This window comes from Dryobates pubescens, chromosome 18, assembly GCF_014839835.1.
Source record: "Dryobates pubescens isolate bDryPub1 chromosome 18, bDryPub1.pri, whole genome shotgun sequence".
Classification (NCBI taxonomy): domain Eukaryota; kingdom Metazoa; phylum Chordata; class Aves; order Piciformes; family Picidae; genus Dryobates; species Dryobates pubescens.
In genome coordinates, this window is record NC_071629.1 from 6,569,120 (window position 1) to 6,588,963 (window position 19,844).

Here is a 19,844-nt window from a genome sequence, read left to right on the forward strand (position 1 = left end):
AGCACAGGGGTCTTTTTGTGACAGAACATCCAGTCACATGAAGACAGCCACAACAGTAGAGTCCTGTGTGTTGCCATGTTGGTTTTGATGAAGAATTAAAAGCCTTGCTGGTTTGAATACAGAAACAATGGATACATGTCTCTATTTTTAAATGTATTTAACAGGGGGAAAGGAAACATTTTATTTGAGGGAAAAAGAAAGTGTATTTTACTATGGCAAAAAGAGAGGCTTGGGGGAATAAGTAAAACAAAAATCATTACAAGTTATTTAAATCCCAAGAGACTTCAAAAACAAAGGAATCTGTCAAAAATACAATGCTTTAACACCCTGATAAAGTAAAATGATGTTACACTCATATAGCCAAGACAGACCTGTTTGCAGCAAGGGCTATGCTTCACCCTAATCCTGAAAAGCCCTATGCACACATCGCTTTACTCTTAGGAGTAGTCATATTCCAAAGCAACAGAAAAAGGTACAAACAATAAATGACAGAATAAAATATACTCTTAAATAAAAGATACTCTTTTGCTTATCTTGAAGACACATCGATATCACAAACATTGATATATTTTTAACCAAATCTTTTAAGCACATAATTCTGGCTGTTGCATTTACCCTTGAAGCAGAAAGCATCACAACTCCCCCACCTACTTACATAGGCACAATTTTGCTGTTTTAAATCTGTGAAACACTTGAAATAGTTCATTCTACATTCCTTGCTCACAATCACTCTCCTCTTGCACTGGTAATTTGCAAGAGTTAATCCAGCTGAAAAATCATTCTGGAAGAAAAACAGCTTTCAGTACCATCAGATCCTTGATCCTGGTGACCACAAGAACATGAGCCCTGGCAGAAGGCAGAAAGCAGCACCTTTGACTGCAGCTCAGACTTAGCATGAAACCGTACCCTAAGGCCTCCAAGCTCTACTGCCGAGCACTGCCATGGCATGAACACTAAATCAGTAAAATAGCATATATAACTAACAAAATGCCAGCCCAGCACTTGAAGGTGTTTGGCAGGAAGGTATCATTCCTTCATGCTTGGCCTCATACCTCCCAACATGTGCAACGATCTCTGAGTTAAGTAGATGCAGTATATTTTGGGTCAATTTGCACACATCTCTGCACAGGATGCCTGCAAAAAATTTCAAACCCATTGCAATAAATTTCACTACAACCTAGGGAAAAAAAAATAAATAAAAAGAAAATAAAAGGAAACAATTAAGTGCTCTTCATTTGCAATAGTATTAGTTCAGTGTGTGCATCCAAACTCAGAGGAAAATCTTTTTCCTTGGCAGAAACCTGTGAAAACTCTGCCCAAAGTCACAGTAACCCCCTGTGCAGTATGCAAACAGGACAATGGTAGCTCTCCTAAATCCTCCAAAGGTATTTCTGTCGTTCCCACACTCCCCTGTTCAAGCAATCCCAGTTGTTACTCTCTAAACAGAGATGTGTTTGTGTATGTATGTTTGGGTGAAGAGATTTTTAAGTATGATTACAGACCCTTTGAAAATCTAACCTCCCAAAGAAATTATTTTCTAAGTCCCTGGAGAAGGCTGTCTCCAGCCCAACGTTCAGAACAATGAGAAGTGCAGAATATAGCCCTGATTTATATTCATTACAATGAAATGTGTCTCTGTCACCTCCCTGTCACACTAATGAAGGGTTAATTTTCAAATCTAATTGGGAGCTAAAAGTGACGATGTTATTAAGCTGTCTGATTGGAAGCAAGCCTGCACGGAGACAAAATACCTGCTAAAAGCAGATCTGCAGCTCTTGATTGTGCTCTATGACTTAGATCTCTGCTGAAGCAATGTTATCACCAGCACTGTGATTTCAACCCATAAACACTTTCTCAAGGTTAGCATTGCTTCAGAATGCCAAAGGCCAGGAAACTAAGGCATAAACGGAAGGAAAGAAAGGGCGGGGGGGGGGACCCAAACAAACAAGGCAAGCCAGACCTTACCTGCATAGCAGATGTAATATCTGATCCTCTAGACATGGTAAAAGAACCCTCCCTGGAAAAATCCTACACATGCTTCTATATATCAGTCTGGACAAACCACAATGACCAAAAACTCGATCCCACTTTTTGTTTGGGTTTTTTTTAGGTTAAAATTTTCAATTAATCTTAAAATGTAAGCTCTTGCTTTTAACATTATTTGCAATGCAGTGAGTTCTTTGCTCACCTATCTAGCAAAATGCTGCCCTATAAGCAAAGTCATGAGCCTTTGCTTCTAGACAGCCCTGTAATCCTTCACCACATCACTTTTAGAAGTCTTCCTCCATCACATTTTTTACTGGCCTTATGCATTGGTCAGTGTGTTGGCAATCACATCGTTTTGGAGAGGTTTTGTTGTTCCTGTGCCTCTCTGAAATTTTGGTTTTTTAAATTGTAGCACAGCAGGAGGCATCACTGTGTCAAGACAGTCTCCCTAGCAAGGAAGTGCAGGTGAGGGACGGGGAGAGTACTTGCTGAGCAGTGCTTAGCAAAAGCCTAAGCTATCAGAAGAGATCTCTACTAATATAGCTCAGGGCAAAGTTAATCAGCCCTGATCAACCCTAAACCAACCCTCAGCACCTTTTTTCCCCTCTGTATTTGCAGTCATATCTTTTTTAATCCTGGGTAGAAGATTAATATGGCTGTCTCTTTTCCAGAGGAGAAGGGCCAGGGGAAAGATGTTCCACAAGGTTACCTAGATATTGTCTACTTATCATTAGGACAGATGAAAGCAAATACACTGCTTCCGACTGTACTCCACCCCTGGGTGGAAGAGAGCAGAGGAATGCAGTCCACTCCCAGCACCCAGACCGGGATGGGCCTCACCTCCTCCCTGTCCAGTACTTTGCGTGGGGACTTCACAGATCAGAGTACCCCTCCTCCCTCATCTTCTGGTCGTCACAGATAACAGTAATGCCAAGTACATGAGAAGATTGCTTTAGAGCTCAATAATGAGTTTATCACACACAGAGGTCACAGGTTTGACACCTGGTCCAGGCTGGCAGTGTCCCATATGCCCAGCCAGTGGGGGAGAACTGCACATGGTCTGGTCTCCAGTCCATAGGCTTGGGGAAAGCCTTGACTCCTGCTGGTATTGTTTAACCAGGGTTGCTCAGAAATGTGAAATTCATGTGAGATTTTTATCAACAAAACACTTTTCTGCAAGGCAGGCAACATTGCAAGAACAACATTAATTATCTGTTTGCTTATTAGTACTCTCTGGAACCGTATTGCCTGCTTGCTGGTGCAAAACTCTCCGTGGTCATGGCATGGGCTGGGAAAGGGGGATGGCACAACGTGGGGCACCTAAGGCTACCCTAGCACAGCACAAATGGCATAGCCACAAGCAGAGCAGCTGCTGAGCTCAAGCAATGCACATTTTAAGGCAAGCTAGTGGCAATCCATTTCACCCTGAAACACCACTCTACTGAGTACAGCAACTCAGCAACCGGTTCATGAGCTGCTTGAGCAATGTGGGTGGGGTGAACAGCTGGGAGTGGCAAACTGGTCCACTGCCTGAAGCTATGGATCCCCTTGTCAATCCCTTCACTTAAACAGCCATCAACATGCAACTGGCCTCCATTCATTCGGATCCTGCCTGCAAATCCTTCTGAGCTGGAACGTTTTTAGGTCCAGATCATGATTAAGACCGATTTGCACTTCTGCAATAAGACTGAGACTTTAACAACTTCCTCTGTGGTCCTCAGTAGCACACCAAGCATGGAAGCCACAAACCAGAAAAGCTCTTTGCTGTGACTATGCAGGGGGCTGCACTAGTGAGCTGGATGGGGAAGATGAGGCACCAATCCTGCTGGTCCTCACTATCAGCAAGAACTTTCAGAAGAACTTTGGGATCCTCTGTCCCAAGTTTCCTAGTCCTTCAAATTGGAATTACAAAACTAACTGCCTCCAGAACATCCTTTGAAAAGTACTGTACAAACCCTAGAGTTGAACAGTACCAAGGTTTAGTCCAGTGGCACACAAGAGGACAATTTCATGTACTCATGTCTTTGCAGTAACCAATGGGAATTTGCTGAACTATGTGTGTGGATCAGTTCAAAATTCGGTCTTGAATAAAACAGAGCTGCACCCAGCTCTTCTCAGTCATTTCAGCACAGGCACTGATATTCATATGCTCTTAGCTGTGATATCTGAAAAGTTACAATTCTGACGTTCATTTAGAGACTGAAAAATGTGCTGTAAATTCCTGAAGGGTCCGATGCACAATTCCCACTGGATTCAGAAGTGGAAGCTACAGAGATGCTCCCTTCAAACACTATGCAAATATTCTGGGCTGTGACCAATAAAGCTGTGCTAACAGTGGTTTATGCTGATAAACCAACGTGTGAATTGCAGCAGTTCAGGAGCACATCCCTGCTGCAGTTCAGTTGCAGGCAGCAGGTAATCTCAAACAAAAGAGCAGGGGAGGCAGCTGAATTGTTCAGCAAGTTGCCAGGCTGATGAAAGGAGTGTTCACAGTGCATGCATGTCCCTAACTGCACTGAGCATGGTCATGTTAGGTACCATTAAGGGTTATAAGTTTGATCTATTGCTTGGTATCACAAAGTGCCATTGCATATAGTCAATATTAGTTAATTTATTTGCAATCATTCATTACTTAAACTGTCACAGCATAATAATAGCTTCTTTTCTTATTTCTCATAATAATACTTTCCACAGAAGTGTCACAGAAGAAGGAAAGGAGGAAAAAATATGAAGACTTTAATGCTTTTTCTAAGATAAATGGACTTTGGTTATTTAACAACATCTTTCTTAACATCTTTTCCAACACTAGCTAGGCCCTCTCTCAACCTACCACATAAGCTTATACTGCATATCAGTAGTTGCTGTCTAACAAGTTAGCCACTGGTTGTAAGCATCAGCGTAGGTGTAGATCCCAGTCTTGCAATTGGGCCTTTTCTGATATGTGAAAAGCCCTCACAGTGTTTTAACTTAATTACTCTTACACCTGCCATAGTCAGCTTGGAAAGCAAGTCTCTTTTTCCCAGTAGGAAGAGAGGAATTTACCACAGAAGGCTTAGAGTGTAAAAAAAAAAGATATGGGTTTAATCTTTAGGGCAAGATAATGGAAGACTGATGTGGAAATATTTGGCATCCACTGCACCCCTGGAAAGCTAGAGAAAAAGATTATTCAGATTGGAACTAAGGAGAAAAGATATTCTAGGTGCTGAATCTGGGCACTAATAAATAACTGTTCTAACCCAGCCCTGCAGTCCTAGGTGATTTTTGAAGATGAACTTTTAAGTTACATAAATCAGCTCAGGGAAGCCTCAACCACTTTCCCAGTTATCAAGTGTGAAAACAAAACTACACAACCAAATACATACCTGTAGAAAGAGGAAAAAAAATTACCTGACTCTCTTTGGTGGAGGGGAAAAAAAACCAACACCTGAGATTTTCCAATTTATTAAAGAAGATTAATAAAAGAAAATTCATCAGAAGCTGTACTAAGCTAAAGGCAGAATTTTAAACTGAGATCTCTTCTGCACATGAACACACCTTCTCTTTATGCATTCAGGCTCTAGCATTTTGGTTTTATCACCTGTAAACAAGGTATTTCTAATCTGTAAGGCTCTCTTATCATTCAGGGATGTTGTTAGACTGCTAGGATCCGGGGCACTGGAGTACAAGTACTTGTGGCTGAACTCACTGAAGTCCACACAGTGATTTAAGGTCATTCCTGGGTGGAATGTGATGTGGGAAACCAAAGCCTGTTAAGATCTGAATGCAGATGCAGGGTGCCATCCAACAGCTTCCAGTCCCTCCATGGCTCACTCATTTACTGAGACTGATGAGGCACTCTGGCATCACTGAGGCTGCCCCAGTGAGAATCAAGGCTTTGTACATTTGCTATCACTTTCTGTGATCTGCCTTTTTAACTCAGCAATGTTGCCATTTCTTCTAAGGCTGAAAAATATTAAATTCATGAGTCCTTCTATTGAGCTTACCTCATACTCCAACTGTGCTTTTCAATGCTGTACTGTGAGCCAGGCTGACCAGCAACTATTAGAGAATTTAGGAAATGCTAGAAACAAGTCATTTAAAACCAATGTTCTCAGAGTCCCCTTTAACTTAAGATTTTCACAGCACTGTTAGCCCTGCACTATTCCTTTTTTCCCCTTACAGCTACAGCTGACCATCTCCCATTTCTAGGTTTTTCCAGTTCTCAGTTTGGTTGAGGGATCATTGACCACCTTCTTCTAGTCCATGGGATCAGAAAGCAAGGAAGATGCGGTGCTGTGTAGCAGCACTCAAAGTCTTGGACTCAAAATGCACCTTTCTGTATGGCACACTGCAATATTTTACTTTTCTCAAGTAAGATAGCACACCAGTGCTCACCATCACATGGGGGATGGCTAGTTTTCTCATTAATCAGAGAAGAGGAAAGTGTGAAAGACAGCAGACCTGCCAAGTAGCTGTGAGCAATGTATCATGGAGGATTCAGGCTGATGTTGAAGGGTTAAAAGTGCTCTTTTTGAGAAAGATTTTGGATCCACTAACCCTGGCTGCAAATATGATAAACTCTAAGGAGAAACATGTGGCAAACACCATCATAATGCTTTCTCTGACAGGCCTGATGGCTGCCAAAGTCCTGTTCAACTGTCCTTCTGCTACAGACCTGAACAAAGGTCTTCCTCACCTCTCTCCATTCACTCACCATGCAGCAGGCATTGCTCACAGAGACACTAATAATGTCCTTTTTTAACTCAATAACAGGCATAGTCTCTGTTCTCCTCTTGCAAATTAACAATAACTGCTATAGGATGAGATTTACTTTCTGGGAAAAAATAATTACTTTAAGAAAGGAAACCTTACTTCACCTGGACACCATTTCTATTTACATTTTTGATAACAGCAGCATTTTAAGGTCCTCTTTCCCACCTTCTTTCCTGAAAAAACTCACAACAACTTTAATTCTTACATACAAGAGGCAGCTTTGGTGGTTCTGCAGGGCTCTCCTGGATAATATTGCAGTTGTAATCCTGTCCCACTACAGGCCTTGGAAGTGAAACCTACAGTAAATTTTTTATTTCAGCCACACCTTTGTAAAACGAGTTATTCCACACTAAAGCATATAACAGAGATTGAAATCTTGACCTTTGGTGCTAGAAGCAACAACTCTCACACAGATGATAACCTCTGGGTAGACCCCTGGTTGTCACCCATTGCTTACATAAAGCTAACTGAACCCCATGCACATAAAAGTACCTCATTTCAATGATGGGCTACATGGGCTACATGGACTTAGAATGCAGGATTTGGACCACAATACAAAAGAATATACTCCTCATATGTATTCCACCTCCATTCCCACCAGTGCCTATCAGTACAGCAGATGACCTCCCCCAGCCAGTCTTTGCCAGGCACATTGCCACTCAAGTTAGCAACTCAAAACACAGCAGAGACAAGATGAAGAGATAAGCATCCAATCCTGCATTCCTCCCACACCCAGAGCTCCCAGCCAGAGGGTGGACAGGTGAGGGAAGTGGCTTCCAGGAGTAGTTATGTTTGAAATTGTTCAGATAGTGTTGCTACATTTTTAAGTCACGGTATTTTAGAGCTTATTCAAGTTGGAGACTGAATCCCTCCCCATGTGCTTGTGTCCACTGCTGATGGTCCATCTAGTCACTGGCTTGCAGAAATACTTGATGCTGGTTGACTCCAGGCAGCAGGCAAAGCACACACAGAGAACAAATCCAACACCCTTTGCTTGCCAAGGCTTAGTTCACATTTTAAAGTTGTATACTTTCAGGCCTGTATTCTGAAGTTGTATACTTTCAGCTTTAACAATGATGCAAACAAGCTGGCAGCCATTATTATATTTTATCTGGTTCTATATGCAAGGAAAATGGATACTAAAGTGCGAGTTGTTCATTCAGAATGCACAACAGTACAGCACAGAATTTAACCAGGACATTTTGGTAGGATGCTGTATGGAAGGGTCACATAGAATGAAAAGCCTGAATAAATCCCATGGCCAATTACATGGTCACTGAATCATGAAAAATCCAGGCTCCTGGAATTTTGCAGCTGATAGTAGATTCAATGGATGCATCAAACCAGCAGCAAACTCAGCTACAAGTTACTCTACCACAGAAATGATTTGTAACAAAATAAACTTTCATCACATCCCCATAATTTAGAAAATTTCCAAAGGAATACTAATAAATTTTAATTTCCATTATAGTTCCTTCTCTTTGGTACCTGTGTGCACATCTTGCTGCAATATACATGAAATACTATTTGTGTTCAGTGAAAATAATGATGCACTCTTTGAGAGATGATTTGGTTTTGGTGAAATTAAGGCCAACAATTAAGTGTGGCTGTTTGTGGGGAGGAGGAAGGGTATCTGTAAATGAAAAGTGCTGTGAGTGAGTTTGTACTGACTGGTTTCTAAGTGTCATGGGTTGAGATGAATCTACTGCTGATATTCAAAACCATGCTGCTGCCATGCCAGCTTTAAAGTGAAAGTGGTGGCTGGAGCAAAGTATCATGGGGCTTGTAGTTCAGATGATAATATGAGAGGTTTCCTGTTCCAGTTGCTGCTTCCAGGTTTTGGGGTTTGGTGTGTTGGTCTTTTCCCCTGGGCTGGCTTCTTCAAGCTTGAGTGCTGCTGCTTCTGCCTTTTGCTGCACTTTCCTGCAAATAGGCTAAGGCAATTGCGCATCTTATCATGCCCTTCCTGGTGCTGACAAGGCTCTGCATTTGCTGTTGCAGAGAGCTGCTTCATGCTGCAAGACAGGTGGAGCTTAGTGTCCTGAGTTAGCACAGCCCACTCTCACAAGTTCCCTTTCCCCACACAGACAGGAGGGAAAGTAACACAAAAAACCCCAAACCTTTGGGTTGAAGAAGAGAGTTTAATGAGATGGTAAGATGCACAACTACCTTAGCCTATCAAATTTTATCAGAGAATTCCTACTAATGTACCTCTTCAGGTTAAGCTTAACAATAAATATGGATGATGCTACTAAATAAAGAAGTGGGATTATGGCAGCAGCGTTTGTGGGATAACATGGGGACCTGAAAGCATAAATTTGTTGGCTATATTACTCAATCCCATGGTTATTGAAGTTATTTTTATTTCCTATACTTTAGTGAAAGTTATTGCAGGGATACAAAGGAATTAACATGCACATTTATGCATAACCTACTGATACTTCCTGTGCCAAAGGGTGTATGTTCATGTATGCATGCCATATGACACATCTAAGTAACCACAGGACCTTCTCTTAGTAGTTTCCTTGTTCTCTCACGTCATCTGGTGCAGCCATGCTGCTCTGTGCTGTGTCTTTCTTAAGCTTTTAGACCACAGCGTGTCAAAAAATACTTTAGGGACAAATCATTGACTGTACTGTGGCCAGGACACAATCCTAGTATATACTTATATATTGTTATATACTTATATATTTTAAGGTCAGAAGGGACCATTATGATTCTTTACTCTAACCCCCTGAGGCACAGCCGAGACTATTAAATTTTACCCAGCGGTTCCTGCAGAGGAGAGAATTATTCTTTCCTACTGCATAAGTGAACTGTACTGAGCCAAATAGCTTGTTATTCAGACTGTAAGGCAAGCAGCACCTACCACAATTTGAGTGATGAAATAAATAATAATGCAGCCAGCCAGAACAGGAGACAAACTAGAGAAACCCTCATCGAAATTCGACAGATCAGGACTAGCTCCCTCCCAAAGCTCCCCTGTCCTCCCCTTCACACAGAGATTTTAGGGACAAATGCCAATGGATCTCTATTGTTCCTGTTCATTCATTAGCTACAAGTGATTTTTTTTCTGTTGTGTTCACACTTCAAGGTAAGGATCAGCTACATTCTGGTCACATTGTACATACTGAAAAAGTAACCAATGGACACTGAAAATATAGTCGTATTTTAAATACAAAATAACGTCTCATTGTTTTCTTCACAGTTTCAAATTATCCTCAGAAGTGAAACACACATTTCAAGGTGATAAACTCCTTTCATCCCATTATCTTTAGGCCTTCCCCTTCCATTTCCATTAGTTGTATCAGTCTGTTTTGCATCTAACCTTCCTGCCCAGCCTTCACTAAATGGACTCAGAAATAAAACCTCTTGGTGCTATTTCTCACAATGCCATTTTCTGTATGTGTACTTCTCAGGTCTGCAGCAAGAGAATGATATTTGTGATTAAATCATAAAAGCCTACTTTTAAATTGGCACTCTGTCTCTGGTCCTCCCTTCCACATGCACCAGTGCAGATCATGAACACTGCTTTATAAGGCTTCAAAGAAAAGGAAAGGGTCTCAGTTTAGCTGGAACAATACGTTTCACAGAGCCACAGCTTTCACTTACCTCCCATGCTGTGGGTTACTATTTGCTTTCCCACACTTCCCTTTGGGCTGACAGTCTTTGGAGCTGGAATTAAGACAGCCACAAATGGTGATTAAACCTGCTTAGATATATGAATGAGTGTAATCACTGAAATCATACCTAATGCTTTAAAAGTTGTGGAAAATAAGTCCTATTCCTCTGAAAATCTCACAGGATAAAGCATGTTAAACCAAAAAGTTCCCAAGAATTATTTTTGCAAGAGAATTTGTGATGCAATTTATTAAAGTCACCTGCTCCCCTTTAGAAGTGTTCTTGTTTTACATGAAGTAGGGAAAGTAAACCTAAATCCTCTCCCTCCCACCTGGGATGCTTAGCCCTATACTTATAACCTGGATGCTTTTCTTTCTGCCTGATGATGAAGGTCTGTTTTGCTTCTCTCCTTGTTGCTTCTATAAGCAAGCTAAAGTACAAATCTTAAAACCCATGAGTGGCAGTTGCTCTTGTCAGGATTTGTTAGGGAAATTGCATCATGGGTTGGTAACACTCTCAGTCACCACAGTTTTCAAACTCACCAAGGAGGTTACTCTGTGGACTGATTCTCATTCAAGGCCTGCATTTACCTATTTCATTGTCAAAATGAAAGCAGACAATCTAGTGCTATAAGCAAAAAGCACTGCCAGAGAAAGTGAATGTACCCTTACTTTGGCATTAAGTTGTTCATCTGGCTTCCACCCAGAAACAGAAACTCTGTCTTCACTTAGCAATGCTTTCAACCCATCTACATACTTTGCACCAAAGATGAAGCAGATGAAACACCAAATGTATGCCAGTTCCTTCCCAACACCACTCCTGGGCAGTACTTTCCATTAGTCCTCCTTCTTTGTCTTGAAGTTTCATACTGAGCCATGTACAGAGGTGCTCAGCACATAACTCTTGCAATATCATAATGTCATCAGTATCTTCATATATTGTTAGCAATGGGCTAGGGGCTACCAACAAGCTTCTGATGTGAAGCTGTTCGGAGCTATGATAAACACCAGAGATCTGTAGTTGTGTTAGGAAAGGAGGGATTGTCTCAGTGGAAGGAGAAATGGATGTTCTGAGGCCTGTGTGTATCAGAGCAGTATCTTGAACTGACATTCTGACAGCCCAGCAAAAATGTATTTGTCTGAAAAAAGTAGGACTGCATGGTCAGTACTGCCCTAGACGTGGAGACTGTGTTCATATCCAGTTTCTCAGTCTTGGCAGGATTGAGAGAGATGGAGCCAAGCAAACCAGAGCAGAGGAATCAGATACAGGACTGAAAAAATCCCATCTAACGCTTTCTCAGTGGTATTCAAATCAGCATAGTCTGGTCCAGATTCTAGTCCTCTCTTGAATAATTGAAGAGAAAATAGTTGTGGCTGTAGTTTCATGTAACAGGAAATCCAAATGATCTGCCAGATGTTGGCAGTGTCATCCTTCTCCACGTAGCTCACAAATCTCCTCCTATTGTTAACTGGCCTGTCAGTCATTGGATAACAAAGTAATTCTACTGCACACACAAATGGACACTCCTCTACTAGAAGCCCAAACAATTGTATTTCCTACTCCAGAATTTCCAGCAGAACATCTTTTTCAATGCCATCACAGTCTAAATTCTTAAGTAATCTTTTTCTAATGTGGCTGTCTGAACAAAATACCAACAAAAGAATCCTTATTTTCTTCAACAATTAATTGAAAATTATTAGTGCCTTCTTACACAGGACTTTCACATTCAAACATGTTGCTCTTGGCTAGAATTATTCCCCTTTGACACAAATACAGACTGAAATATATTGAGAGAAGAGTTACTGGCAAAGGAAGCAAAATACTTTCAAGAAGTTAGTCTCCTTACTTTGGGAATTGTTTTCTTATAACATTGCACAAAATCAGCCAAGTCAGAAAAACTCCAACTGTTCTCAGGACTTTCCCTGGGAGAACACAGACAAGGCTAATTCTTAACTGCAGCAACTCATGTCGACCTGTTGAATGCCTGGAAAACTACACAGAATTAACCTTGATGCAGATGTTTGCCAGTTTGTATATTCAGCCTCTTTACTTCCTTTTACTTTAGGGGCATGACAATTAGTGCAGTTACTATCCCAGCTCTGCTATGCTCATAAAAAATTCACACCTGTTTCACAAATGTTCGCCTGTTTAACAGACTAAAAGAAAGGAACTTTTTGCTCAATAATGAAAGTATAACTTACTTTTTAAAAGGCATTCCTACTATAACATTTACTGTTTACAGGCTGCAAAATGCAAACTGCCCAATGAACCTTAAAGGAGGGAGGGGGGAGGGGGAGGAAAGGAAAGGGAAGAATGATTTGGATTAAAATATCTTCTCTTAACTTTGTGGAAGAGAAGCTTTTTTTGACTTGGCAGCACAGCACAATGAAAATGAAATCAATGCCAAGTGCCTTATGCTGAACTCTGAATGGGCAAAGTTCCCATTGACTTTCAAGATTTCTTCCCTTGCAAATGGCATTCAAGAACAGTCGTTACATGCACCTAAGGCACGTCCACCACTATATTCCGTCTCTCCCCTTTGTGTCAAGTAGATGTATAGAATTTTTGAAATCAGCACACCAAGCTGTGAATGATGATGCATGAAATGAATAAGCTAAGTCTAGTACAAAGGGGAAATCCTGAAGGCTTGGTGCAATCACTGCTATGCTATTTCCTATGGCCTGTATAGAAAAGGTGCATAATATTCTTCACGGAGACAAAGAAAAAGCTCACCAAGGCCAGAAGTCTCAATCAGAAGCCCCAGAAGAGATAAATGGCAGAAGCTCACAAGTTTTTAACATTTCTTAATTTTGCTCTTATTGCTAGGCCCTTCCCTACTTATTCCTGACTCTTCAAGCTCTGGGCTGCTGTGTACGTGGAATATACACACAGCACTTTAGGGCTCTGAGAGGCTGGTTCACTTTGCATTTCTTTGGAAGCAGCACAGCTTATGCAGTAGTTTGTGTTTCACACTTCTCCCCATCAGCTGAGGTGAGTTTGCACCAATCCACCAGCATGTGAACTATGACGGCCAAAGCATAGAAAAAGGTGTAGTAATTTCCAGAAGATCAACTGAGCAAACAGCTCTGGGGCAGCAGCATGTTAAAACCCCACAACTGCTTCCTCATGTGAACGTGAATTGAAGACTTCATTTAGATTAGCACATGCATTTTTAAGCCAGACTAAACTGTGCTTAGATTGATTTATCTTAATTTGATGCATTACCAACTAAAATTAATCTGTCATAAATATTGCATATCTAAATTTAGCAACAATAAGGATGAGCATCCTGAGAATAATATTGACTTAAATAACATTTAAGTGGTACATACTCTTCTTGAAAGAAATATGAGAGGAGGTATTAATAAACCTCTTTATGGATCTACTGTGACAGTCCACCTCTTTTCTTGCACTCTCATACATGTACTTGCTCACATGCATTGCAACCTTCCCTGCTGCATTAAGTAGGTATAGATCTCATTTTAGAAACTGGATATAAAATGCATAAAGAGTTTCTGAGGATGTCTGTGGAGGAGACAAATATAAACTCCCATTTACTTGATTAGCAAAGCAAATAAGGTGGCTATGAATGATATTCACAAGCAAAGAATAATTAATTCCTCATCCTGATGAGATTTTGGTGTGAAATAAGTCACTGTGTTGCAATTATTATTGCATCGAGTGGCATCACTGAAGAGAAGCATATGGGAAACTACTCTGTAAAACTTAATCTGCATTAACCGCTAAATAACCCCATGCAAACAGGTCTGCAACAAGAGCTCTCCACTCCTTCCCTGAGCAGCTTTCTCTTAAAGATTTTTGTGTTTTGTCACTCCAGTTTTACCATAGAAACAATCTGAATTTGTGCCACATACATTAACTGGACAGGACTTTACCACAAACCTAGGATCGACATCTGGATAAGTAGAAAAGAAACCATATCAAACTTCTTGCTTCTGTAGGCACTGGGAACAGCAGCAACATTCTAGTCCTGAGCGTCTCTTAACTTGACCTCTTTCACTGTATTCATTCCCATGAAATAATTCTTTTTCCCCACTAACATTTGAAGACAGACAAGTCCATGTCATGTCTTCCTAATGTCCCTGAAGGTATCTCTCTTAGCCTCATGTTTGATACAGGAAAGCACCAATTTATAAACGTTTTAGTAAAGTGTTTATGATAATCATATGAATTCTGCTGAGTTTGGTATTTATTTCTTCTTATGGCAGAAAAAAACCAAACCACCAAGCATTAGAAATACAAAACCACATCATTTAAAATATATTCTTCAAATATCCACAGATTCCTCTGCTGATCATTACCATTTACTCCCCAGCCAGACTGCCTGGAAGTTTTGCATTTAAAATATCTTCACATGCCACTTTTTGTTTAAATAAACTAACTTACAGCTCTTTGGTACAGGGAGGAGCCATGGAAGTGTAACGCAATATTCTGGGTTTTAACATACCAACAGTTGTCCCAGGTGTGATCTTCCACTATTCCCTTCAAAAAAAAAGAAGTGTTAATTCAAAAGCCTAAATATTGTCATTACACTTAAATGTTAAGATTATTAACCTTTCCACAGCCAGTGTTTGGTCTTTCTAAAGATAATCTATGCAGCTGTATCTATTCTAGATTTCTGGAGCTAAGGGTTGTTGTGCAGATGTATCTGTGACAGAGGAAGTGTATCTTGGACCTAACCATTAGTCAAGTCCACCTGCTCTCTGAGAATGTTGAAGGCTCGATTCTGATTCCTCTCACATAGCCAGGAGTATGAAATCCTGCCAGGGCATCACTCAGAAGGCATTTCAAGATTGGATGCATGTAGGACCTGTGTCTATGTTCAGAATAAATTTCAAATTTAAGAATGAGGTTAAGTACAAATAAAACATACCTTCATGGGAACATGTTTCTGCATTTGTTCTCAAGACAAATTAAACTTGAGTCCAAGTAAAGGATGGAACAATGTTCTTTGAAATAAAAAGTTCTTTCAAGCAATGTCTCCCTCTATGCTGTTGGCTCTCCAATGGAAATTGGAAGGAGAAACTGTATCTCTCCCTGTACTTATATACAAAGCGTCATTGCTTTAGGCCTGCAATGGGTCTCTCCCCCTGACAGTGATGTGTGCCTGTTTACAACCCCTTCCACAAGCTTTGCCCACAAGTTATCATCTTCAGGATAAAGTTCAGCCCCAGAAGATGAAAACTGGGTGGAGAACTTTGTCTATGCATCTCAAAATAAATAGCTCACAAAAAGCAAGACAAATCACCGAGATGAACTTTCAGACAGGACAAGGTAGTTTATATGGAGGCATCTCTCTGTGACCCCTCAGGGACTTTCTCACAGACCCCCCTTAGGCTTTAAAATACTGCAACCCTTTGAAAAACTGTTTCTTCCCTTTCAGGGAATATACTCACTGAAAGCTCAGATGAAGCAAACAGCTGCAATTCAACTCTGAAGATACCAAATGTAATTCCAGTGCTGGGAGCAGCTCACCACCTCATTTTTTGTAAGATTTGCACTACACATCTGTCTGGAAAGGCTGAGGGAGAGTTGTTACAGGGAACAGGATCATCATGCTTCCCCTCCCAGAGCTGTTTTGGCACTACCTGCTCTGGAGAGCACTGGGGAGCAGTTTGTCCCCCATCTGAGCTGTAATAGCACCTGCTGCTGCCCTCACTGTAATGTACAGTAGCAACACCACTGATCTTACCACCTTCCCTCAGACCTCTGCGTTGAGAGGCTGCTTCTCCTCACAGAGGCAGTAGCAGACACTCTCCTACCTGAAGTGTAGCAGCACAAACAGGAGACAGCAATGCCACAGGTTTGCCAGACTCCACCAGAAAGGTTATGGAAGGAGTTAGTTGAGCTGAGAGCCTTAAAACACATCGGGTTCTCATTTGCAAAGTGATTACCTTCTATTCTGGCACGACTGTTCTTAAGCAGAGGAGAGCGAACGCGCTGCCAGGGCTTTGCCACCCGCAACAGAGGGTGGATGACCCCGGGGGCTTGTCTGTGCAGAGAGCAGCTTGTGTGGCCCGGGGTCTCTCCCCGAGTCGAGGACCTGCCGCAGCTGCTCCCAACACTGTCCCTTTCCCAGGCAGCCAGAAATCAGGTACCCCGCACCGCAGCAGCCTCTCAGCGTGGTTTGCAGAACCTAGACTTTTCCTCTTGGAAGAGCCTGGCCGAATCTGGACGTGAATCCCGGCGGAGAACAAGGCAGGAGCCATTGCCAGGGCGTCCGGGCTGCGGGCCCTGGAAGTAGCAGGCCCGGCCGGCGGGAAGAGGGAAAGGATCCGGGCAAAGACAAAATCAGCGGGAAGGAGAACACAGCTCCCGGTGCCCCTGGCAGAGCTCGGCCTCTGCAAGCAGGCAACGGCGGGGAGCGAAGTGCCCCTGAAGCCGCTCGTCATAAGGAACGAGCAAAGCAGGCCCCTTTACCAACGCCAAACCAAACAACAAAGGCACTATCCCATTCCCTTTCTTTCTGTATTAAGACGAACAGCCAAAGGTTACTGGAAGTAAACGAGAAGCTAAGGCTGGAGCGGGGGTCGCACTGAGAAATACACCGACCGTCGGGAAGGGCAGCTATGGAGCAGGCCGAGTCCCTCGGGCCGGTTGGGGGACCGGCCGAGAGCACGACTCTTACCCGCGACCAGCTTGGCCCCTGGGTTCTGCGAAGGCTACAGCTCGAGGCTGTTCCGCAGCACCTGCAGAAATACAGCCAGGAATAACGGAGACCCCAAAAGGGAAGGAGAGAAAAAAAAAAAAAAAAGAAAAAGAAAAAGAAAAGGGGGTGTGTGATTGGAATAAAGGCAAAAGAAGTTGTCCAGGCTTAAAACACGGTGGTCAAACATATTGAACAGAGCGAATTATTTATTTCCTCTGGGGACTCCTGTAACCATGCATTTTTAATAGGCTCTAATTAAGAGTTCCCCAACGGGGTTTACTTTTGTAAATATTTCAGATGAGCTCCGATTTCTAGGCACACCCTCCAGAGAGAGGGAAAAAAAAAAAAAAAAAAGACAGCAAACAAACAAAAAAACCCCTGAGAGTCTCACACGTGCAATCCCCCATCTTTTCCCGCCGGCCGAGGGAAACCAGCCGGGTGGAGGCAACAAGTGGTCGGCAACTCGCAGCAGCCCCAGCAGCGCAGCGACGCTCCCCTGAGCAGCGGCCCGCTTTTCTTTAAATGAAAATAAACTTGAAGGAGTGCTCCCCGCCCCAGAAAAAAAACACAACACGGCGCGGCAGCTACAGAAATCCAGCCGAGAAGCGATAGCAGGTCCCGGACTGAGGGGGTCTGACGGCAGCTGCAGCTAGGATCCCCGGAAAGGAGCCCGGCGCGCCCGCTCCGCGCTCCCCGCCGCCTCCGAGCCACTGCCAGCGTGCCTGGCCCCGCACAAACCGCCCGGAGACCGACGACATGCCCCATATAAAATTTATTGATCTCTCTTCGTTTGGAAGAAGGAAGCAAACAAGGAGTAGGGGAAGGAAGGGGTAAGGAGTATTTCGATGACTTAAGAAATCCGGTAAACAAAACTAAAACGTTTCTTAATCTGATATGTCAAAACATGGTTCACAGTAAAATTCACAAAACAATTTACATAAGTTTACAGCTTAAGAAAAATCAAGACACACAACTTACTATAAATAAAAGAAATGCGTTTGCGACCCGCACAGCTCTCTCCCACCTCCCCCTTTTGTAAGGAACAAAACTTTCCAAACTCGTGAAAGCTACAGATTGTGAATAGAAACCAAGTGAGGCTCGGTAAGGTGGGAAGAACAAAACACTTCAGAAACCACAACGATAACGTGAACGAGTTCAAAAACAAAAGCCCACTGGTCTTTTTTTAATATATATATATATAGATAGATATATCTGTTCTTTCAACGCCGGAAATCAAACTGGAAGATGGAAGATATTTTAAAAACTTTTAACCTAATAAAACAGTGCTCAACCTAGCAGAAACCAGGAAAGAAGTAGCCGTGGTTTGAAAACTTCACAGCGGCTTCTGGGAGGCAGGAGTTGTGCTCTATTAAAGTAACAGCTTGCTGGAATACGTTTTTTACAAAAATGGGGACACAACTAACGGATTTCCTTTTTCAAATGTCTCCAAAGTTAGTATTAAGTCTGCTAAGCCGAGCAACACTGCCGTAGGTCCCAGTGAAGTCAGGGAGCGCTGGTGGGGTTAGGGATTAAGACGGAGAGCCGTCCGCAGCAGCCAAGTTTATATGTGAGTTAGTGGTACGGTACCATTCACGCCAGTCCCGGCACTCTGGTAGTGCTGGTGGACGCTGTGTAACCTGCTGCCCTGCAGGGCGGAAGGGTCTGTGGTATCCCCCCCCGGGGGCAGGTACATGCTGATCATATCTCGCAGGTCTCCCAGGCAGGCCCTCTGCGAGTGGGAAGTGATGGCAGGAGGCGGCGAGCTGGGCTCCGATTTCACCACCGAGCCCATGGAACCCAGGCTCATGGCCGTGGAGGGCTGCTGACCGTAGGCGGCGGGGGACATGCTGTAGGTGGAGGCGGCGTTCATGTAAGTCTGGGCCGTGGACATCATGGGGCTGTACTGCAGGCCCGTCATGTCGTAACGGTGCATCTGCTGCAGCTGGGGGCTGTTCATGCCCGGGTGCTGGCTGTAGCCCAGCTGGTCTTGCATCAGTGAGTAAGCCCCGTTGGTCCAGCCGTTCATGTGAGCGTAAGTGTCAATCCTCTGCCCCACCCCAACGGGGCTGCTCACCGCATTGCCCCCCCCTGGGGCCAGCAGATTGCCTGGCAGTGAGTATTTGTCCTTCTTCAACAAAGTCTTGGTCTTCCTTCGGGGCCGGTATTTGTAATCCGGATACTCCTTCATGTGCACTGCCCGCAGCCGCTTAGCCTCGTCGATGAAGGGCCGCTTCTCGGCGTCGCTCAGCAGCTTCCAGTCGGCCCCAAGGCGCTTGCTGATCTCCGAGTTGTGCATCTTGGGGTTCTCCTGGGCCATCTTCCGACGCTGGCCGCGCGACCACACCATGAAAGCGTTCATGGGACGCTTTACTCGGTCCTGGTCCGATCCAGCTCCCGCTCCGTTGCTGGCTCCACCGCCACCACTGCTTTTGCCGTTGCTTCCCGGAACGGGATTGCCCCCGGCGCTGCCCGGCGTAGGCTGTGGCGTCTTGATCTCAGTCTCCAGCATGCTATACATGGCTGGAGCCGGTAAGAGGTGCGCCAGGGTAGCGGGCAGGGAGGCAACCAGATTACAGAGAATAAGTTAACAACAATTAAAAGAAAAAAAAAAAAAAAGAACCTGCCTGAGCAGCTGCTGCTGCAGGAGAAGGAAGTTTTTCTGGCGGGCGGAGACGCCGTTCCCCGAGAAGGTGATGGAGGAGGCGTAGGTGCAGTGGCAGCGCCTGCGGAGCGTTTCCCGCGGGCAGCGCCAAGCGAAGCGCAAACAGTCCCGGGGGGGTTTGATTGACGGGCTATAAATGAGCGGGCAGCAGCC

At 43.4% G+C, this 19,844-nt stretch overlaps 1 protein-coding gene across 1 annotated transcript; it reads right to left on the reverse strand.

Annotated features, from left to right (window-relative positions):
• Window positions 1–18,237: 18,237 nt before the first annotated feature.
• On the reverse strand, window positions 18,238–19,607 carry LOC104306344 (transcription factor SOX-3). The gene has a single exon (XM_009907306.2). It carries the CDS (start codon window positions 19,545–19,547, stop codon window positions 18,591–18,593), a length of 957 nt encoding a protein of 318 aa, XP_009905608.1. The 5' UTR covers window positions 19,548–19,607; the 3' UTR covers window positions 18,238–18,590.
• Window positions 19,608–19,844: the final 237 nt, after the last annotated feature.

What these genes read in the sequence shown, in the direction of transcription:
- LOC104306344 (XM_009907306.2), bottom strand. Translation starts at nt 19,547, where the DNA reads ATGTATAGCATGCTGGAGACTGAGATCAAGACGCCACAGCCTACGCCG.